General features: G+C 52.8%; 1 protein-coding gene across 6 annotated transcripts in view; it reads left to right on the top strand.

The window, feature by feature from the left end:
• Positions 1–3,779, top strand: part of NRG2 (neuregulin 2) — a gene marked incomplete at its 5' end in the record, with an annotated part of 175,791 nt that extends 172,012 nt beyond the window's left edge. For all 6 annotated transcript variants that reach the window (XM_081136522.1, XM_081136527.1, XM_081136523.1 and 3 more), the window contains one exon: positions 2,795–3,779. In XM_081136522.1, coding sequence (XP_080992648.1) covers positions 2,795–3,554 — 760 coding nt within the window. In that variant the 3' untranslated portion in view covers positions 3,555–3,779. The remainder of the gene's footprint in view (positions 1–2,794) is intronic.
• Between the last annotated feature and the right edge of the window lie 3,251 nt (positions 3,780–7,030).

A 7,030-nucleotide genomic window follows, 5' to 3' on the forward strand; every position in this document is an offset into this window, starting at 1 on the left:
CACCCGAGGATATTTTTTCGTTGCTTTTCAGAGAGTGGAAAGAAGGGAGGTAGGGGGAGAGAGACAGAGGAGAGAGAGAAACATCGATGAGAGAGACACATCAATTGGTTGCCTCCCACATGTGCCCCAACCGGGGCCAGGGACGGTGCCCCTTGACTGAGAATCGAACCCGTGACCCTTCAGTGCACTGGTTGACACTAATCCCTGAACTACACTGGCCAGGGCTATGACCATGTAATTTAATTGTCCTACTAGGATACTTTTCAGAGTAGAAGAGGATGTTATTAATAATTCCACTGGAACATCAGGAACAAACGGGCTGTTCCAAACAAACCAGAACATATGGTTGCCTTACCCTGGAGTTACCCAGCGGCCCCTGTGTCCCAGCAGGAACAGAAAGACCCTGAGATTGAGCAGATTGGAAGGTAGGAGGGAGGGTGTCTGTGAGGAGACTGACCAGTTCAGAATGGGCATGAACCAAGAATGACTGCAGGCCCCGGAAGTATCAACAAGGCCCCGTGGATCAAGACACCACTGGGTTCCCAAGCAGTGGATGCAGTGAGAACCAGGAAACTCCCCTTTTTCCCTGAAAAAGCCAGAAGTCACAGGGGCCAGCCCCCTTCCTTGCTCAGCCCTCAAATGGCCCTTGGCAAGTTGGGTTTGTGGCAGGAAAGCAATGGAAGGTACAAAGTACCAGGAACTCTAGGCTGGAGTGGAGGGAGAGGAGCAGATGTTCTCCTACTCTCAACTCAGCCTACTCCATGCTGCCCCTGTGCTGGGCAGGCCTGCCTGGGGATCCACCTGGTTCTTGCTCCCGAGAAGCTCCAAGCCATGGACACAAACCACTGAAGCTCACAGCTGCCTATGGAAAGTGCTAAGCACAGGACACCCAACCAGGGCAGAGAAACCCAGTGTTCACTATAGGCTCTGGGAAGCAGCCAGATTTTCCAAGACCAACCTTTCCGAACCCAGTTCCACCACCTGTGTGATTTAGGGCGGGTTGATCACCTCTGTGCCTTTTTTCCTCAGCTGTGGAACACGGAGAACACCATCATGGTTCTGTGACAGCCACTAGTGATCCCATGCACAAAGCTCTTTGCCTCCTACCTGGCATGGAGCTGGTGCTCCCTAGGTGTAGCTGTTGTTATCAATGTCAATAGGACTCCTTAATGGTTGGGAGGGAGAGAGATGGGGAAAGCATTCCAGGCAAGAGGAACATCTTGAGCTGTTCTAGCAGAGGCACTTCAGAGCATGGCTGGTGAGTGAGATGCCTGGGGCAGAGTGAGCTGTGGAGAGAGGAGCTGGGCCTGAATAAGCAGGCTATGGCCAGATGGACAGCTGATGGCCCTGGGCTTCTGCTTAGGGTGTGGGCCTTGGGTGGGTACGCAGAGCTTTGATTTTAAAAGATTGCTGTGGGGACTGCATAGAGTTAAGGAGAAAAGACCCCAGGGTGGGAGGATGACCAGAATGAACAACTAGGCCCAGTATAGGGTGAAGCAGGGCGGAGGGTGGCTCCAGGAGAGGGGGAATGAGTACAACTTGGTGGTAAATTGGATGTGCATGTGGGAGAGGGAAGAGAGGGGAGTCAGGTGATTCAGAAAGAGAGCACAGTGGTACCTCGGTTTTCAAACACCTCTGGTGACGAACATTTCGGTTCACAAACGCTGTAAACCCAGAAGTAAATGCTTCAGTTTTCGAACGCGCCTTGGAAGTTGAACGTGCCAAATGGCTTCCGCTGAGGGCAAGATCCTGAGGCCCAACTGTCGGCTGTTGATCCCTCGGTTTTCGAGCGTTTTAGAACTCGAACAGTCTCCCAGAACAGATTACATTCGAAAACCGAGGTACCACTGTAATGGGGACTCCAGAGAGCAGTGAGGTGCCAGCTCTACAGTTTGGAAGAGAGGCATGGAGGTAGGTGGTCCCTGTACTGAGGTGGACAAATGTTGAGCAAGAAGCTGATGGACTTCAGCAAGGGGAGTGTGGAGAAAAAAAGGGACAAATGTCTGGGACCCAGACTGGAGATATTAGCAAGGGCCAACTTTTGGAGGAACTGGTGTTCTTTAGCCCCAAGCAGAGACACTCCGGTGGGGTCTTGGGTAGTCAGCCCTGGGCTGAGGATCCTATCTGAGGTATGAGCAGTCACTTCCCTGAGGCAGCTTTTAGCTTCAATATAAGAAAAAATAATTCCCCTACTGAGCCATTAGCCATGGGATGAATTGTTCCTGCAGGGACAGTGAGTCCAAGTCACAAGGGTGACTGAATGGGGACTAGTGGCTTCTGGAATTGGGCAGTGTGAGTCCTGGTTCCTGCCCAGCCTCTGTTCAGATCCCAGCTCCACCACTTCCTGGCTGTTGCACCTTGAGTGACTTAAATGTTCTGGGTCTCAGTTTCCTCTCATGTCATGTGGGACTAACATGAGGGTCTTGTAGAATTACTGTGCTATAGGGGATCGTATGTCTCAAATACCCTAGCCTGAGCCTGAGCCAAAGTAACCATTCAGGAATAAAAATGACTAAGCGTCCTCCCAGCAAAGGACCGTTCACAGACGCTTATCAAGGGTGAGACAGGCACCGGACTGTAGCACCCCACTGATACATTCATGGACTCGTGGTTATCCCCGGTTAACAGGCAAGGAAACTGAGGCTCGGAAAGGTTACGGAAATTGCTTAAGGTCACTGAGGATTACCACCATAGTTCTTGCAGGTGTGGGTGATTTTCCGAAAGACCTTGGCTTTCCGTAGGCTTCCGCCCCACCCCCAGGGCCCCGGGCCCACGCCTCTTGCTCTCCTCGCAGGTACGTGTCGGCGCTGACCACGCCCGCGCGCCTCTCGCCCGTGGACTTCCACTACTCGCTGGCCACGCAGGTGCCCACTTTCGAGATCACGTCCCCCAACTCGGCGCATGCCGTGTCGCTGCCGCCTGCCGCGCCCATCAGCTACCGCCTGGCGGAGCAGCAGCCGCTCCTGCGGCACCCGGCGCCCGCCGGCCCCGAGCCCGGGTCCGGCGCCGACATGCAGCGCAGCTACGACAGCTACTACTACCCCTCGGTGGGACCGGGGCCGCGGCGCGGCGCCTGCGCGCTGGGCGGCAGCCTGGGCAGCCTGCCCGCCAGCCCCTTCCGCATCCCGGAGGACGATGAGTACGAGACCACGCAGGAGTGCGCGCCCCCGCCGCCGCCGCCGCGCACTCGCGGCGCGTCCCGCAGGACGTCGGCGGGGCCCCGGCGCTGGCGCCGCTCTCGCCTTAACGGGCTGGCGGCGCAGCGCGCACGCGCGGCGCGGGACTCGCTGTCGCTGAGCAGCGGCTCGGGAGGCGGCTCGGCCTCAGCCTCGGACGACGACCCGGACGACGCGGACGGGGCGCTGGCGGCCGAGAGCACGCCTTTCCTCGGCCTACGCGCGGCGCACGAGGCGCTGCGCTCGGACTCGCCGCCGCTGTGCGGGGCGGCGGACAGCAGGACTTACTACTCCCTGGAGAGCCACAGCACTCAGGCCAGCAGCAGACACAGCCGCGGGCCGCCCGCGCGGGCCAAGCAGGACTCGGCGCCCCTCTAGGGCCCGCCTTCCCCCCTCCCTCGTCTTTAAGGAGAAGGGCGACCACCGACTGGAGTGAGGAGGAAAAAAAGAAATAAAAATATTTTTATTTTCTATAAAAGGAAAAAGGTATAACAAAATGTTTTATTTTCATTTTAGCAAAAATTGTCTTATAATACTAGCTAACGGCAAAGACGTTTTTATAGGGAAACTATTTATATGTAACATCCTGATTTACAGCTTCGGAAAAAAAAAGAAACAACAAAAAAAAAAGAGAGATGGGCCAATTTTTTGACTCTTTAATAGAAACCTATTTGTGGTGCCTTTTGCTGTACGCTAATCTGGAGCTCCTGGAGAAAAGTCTGGGTTTCGGGCGGGGGTGGGGGGAATGTAGGATCCTGAGCTGATGGGGGTGAGAGAAAGTGGGCAGAGAAGAGGCTGCGGGATTGGGAGGTGGGGTAGGGGGGCTGCGGTGCGGGGCATTGATGGATTGGCCCTTTGCCTCTTTGCAAGATCTCCAGTCCGGGATCCCCTGAGGAAAGGCCAGGGATCCTAGGCTTGGAGCTAGAATTGGGGTCAGGTCACGCCCAGAGGGAGACTAAGGCCCAGCGACAGCAACCTGAATGGGGAGGGGGCCTCCCCGCTCCTCACAGCTGCTAAGGGAGGAGGCACTGAGAACCAGGTCTTCCCAACAGTCCCCGCTCCAGGGAGGGGGCAGCTCTGCCAGGGCCCCAACGTTGGAGGCTCCTCCTCCCCCATGGCCTCCAGGACGCCCCTTGTCCTCTGCAGCACCTTCGTTTACAGGTCGTCTTTTCTATTTTATGCCTGCATGTCCTTTGCATTTCAGATTCTTTAGATTGGATGCATGGTCACGCTGGGACCTAGAAGAGCCACTTGACAGTGTATTTGATCCCCCTTTTAGCAATAAAGTAACACCGTTTCCTTCTCAGCCCAATTCCCAGCCTCCAACTCACCTATGACTTCCACTCCCTCTCCAGCCCTGTCCTCCCAACCCCCACAAAACTGGGTCCACTGCTAATTTGTCAAAAAGGTAATTGTTTAAAAAACATCCCAAACAAATGGGAACCCTGCCCTGAAATGTCCAAACACCTGACTGTTGACACTTGAACATTTTTATATTATAAATAAAATCAGAAATAACTCATGTTTGACTGTGTGTGCCTAGCCCCCAGGTGAGGAGGGCAGACAGAGGATGAAGACCTGGGGTGGAGATGGATGGATGTTGGTGCGGAAGTTAGAGAGGGCCAGGGTAATCCCTGGGAGGAAGAGACACTCCCTCCAATCTCCCTGGCTCCAGTTCCCAGGACAGGCTCCAACCCTTCTCCCTCTTCCGAGAACTCTCACAAGGTATCCCCCCTGGCTGCTGGGGAACCTGGCCAAGGGGCTGATGCAAATTACTCTGCTTCAAGCTCTGCCTCAGAACCCTGGCCCAGTTCCTGCCCTGGAACTACAGGGGCCAGACTGAGGCAACAGTTTCCGGACCCAGGTGGGTGAGGAGGGAAGGATTGTGGGGTTGGCACTGGGACAGCTGAGGCAAGATGACCCTTGGGGCCTCAAGCATGTCACAGGCAAAGTCTGGACATGCAAGGTGGATAATGGGTACCCTCAGCTGCCAGGAGGACCACAGCTGCTGCAGTTTGTACGCCCACAGGGTGTTACACTTTTCCCAACTTTAGGCCCCTCAGAGCTAGGGCTTGTCTAAACCTGCAGTCCCTGATGAAGAGTACATGATTTCAGGCATGGAGAAGGCAGAGAGAGGTCCAGGGTTAAAAAGCCTTTGCCCTTGATTAATTTATTAAACCAGTGCCCAGCTCCAGGAACCTTTATGTTCCAGCTCAACCTGAGGAAGCCTTCTATCCTAACTGCTCAGAATTTGACTTGTGTGCGAATGCATGTGAATGCCCCCAGGATGTGTCTGGTTAGTTTGGATACCTACAGATGGAGGGGGCAGAGAGGTTTAGGATTGAGAGGACATAGGTATCAACAGGGCCTGAGTTCAAATTCCACCTCCACCACTCACTAGCTTTATGATTTCTCTAGACTGAAGTTTCCTTGACTGAAATGGTGATGCCAACATCTCCCTCAAAGGATTGTTGTGGAGGTTTATATATACAGCACCCAGTAGCTTCTGGCACTTGACACAGGCATACCTTGAAGATATGGAGGGTTTGGTTCCAGACCACCACAGTAAAGCAAGTCTTGCAATAAAGCAAGTCATAATCTTTTTTTGCTGCTGCAGGGTCTTGCCTTCAACTTACAAAACAGGTAACAACTGTGAAGCACAATAAAGCAAAGCGCAATAAAATGAGGTATGCCTGTAGGTGCCTGTTAATAGCTAATTTAACGTTTGTAATGAGGATACCCTGTGTCTTGCATTCTTGAATCACACAGAGTGGCAAAACCTGGATGAAAGGGAGGTTATGGAGAAAAAGAACTCAGGTCATTGTATTCATATTGGGGGCACTGAAACAAAAACACTTTACAAAGAAACAAATGAAAACAATGAACTAAATTCTGCATAAACCTGCAAATCACTGACTTCTCCTAGCCTCCATCTGATACTATCACCCAGATCTCTCTACTGGCTCCGAGTTTGCTGTTGGCTTTAAACTTTTCTGAAAGCCAGTAATTCCTCTATGTGACCCCCAAGTAATTAGGAATGACCTCTTGGTGAACCCATTGACCTTTTCATGACCCCAAGTAATTAGGAATGAACTCTTGGTGAACCCATTGACCTCTTCGTGACCCAGCTTAGTATCCTCATTTGACCCTTCCGAGAGTGAGTTGCTGTTACCTTCTAAACTTTTGGTCAGAAACCACCTCCATGACTCCAGTGACCTCTATATGACCCCAAGTAATTAGGAATGAACTCTTTGTGAACCTGTTGACCTTTTCATGACCCCAAGTAATTAGAAATGAACTCTTGGTGAACCCATCGACCCAACTTAGTGCCCTCATTGGACACTTCTGAGGGTTCAGTTGTTACCTTCTAAACTTTGTCAGAAACCACCTCCATGACTCCAGTGAACCCACCAACCTCTGTGTGACCCCAAGTAATTCTGAATAACCACCTGGTAAACTTATTGGCCTTCACACAATCCCATTTGGTGCCTTCATTATCTGCTCTGGATTCTAAGATACCTGCTGAGAGTCTAAGGCCAGAGCCTAATCTAGTTCTTCTTTTCTCACCGTTGCAGCCACTCATTCACTTCACAGGTGTGAAAGGAACCTGGAAGCAGGTGTGGTCAGAGGCCCCTTCTCCTCTCTGCCTTTCAGATTTCTGCCTTGGGGCATCTTCTGCATGGCCTAAGAGGTGTAGCACAGATAAGCGACTTCCCTACTACCACCCTGTCTCCAGGAGCACTTGGGACATCCAGGGGGCTTTCTCCAATTCTTCTCTCTGCCAGGTCATTTTTGGCTTGTCTCCCCAGCCCAGAGTCCCAAATGGTGATGGTGACTGTCTGTCCCCCTTCCCT

This window comes from Miniopterus schreibersii, assembly GCF_964146895.1.
Source record: "Miniopterus schreibersii genome assembly, chromosome: 4".
Taxonomy (NCBI): domain Eukaryota; kingdom Metazoa; phylum Chordata; class Mammalia; order Chiroptera; family Miniopteridae; genus Miniopterus; species Miniopterus schreibersii.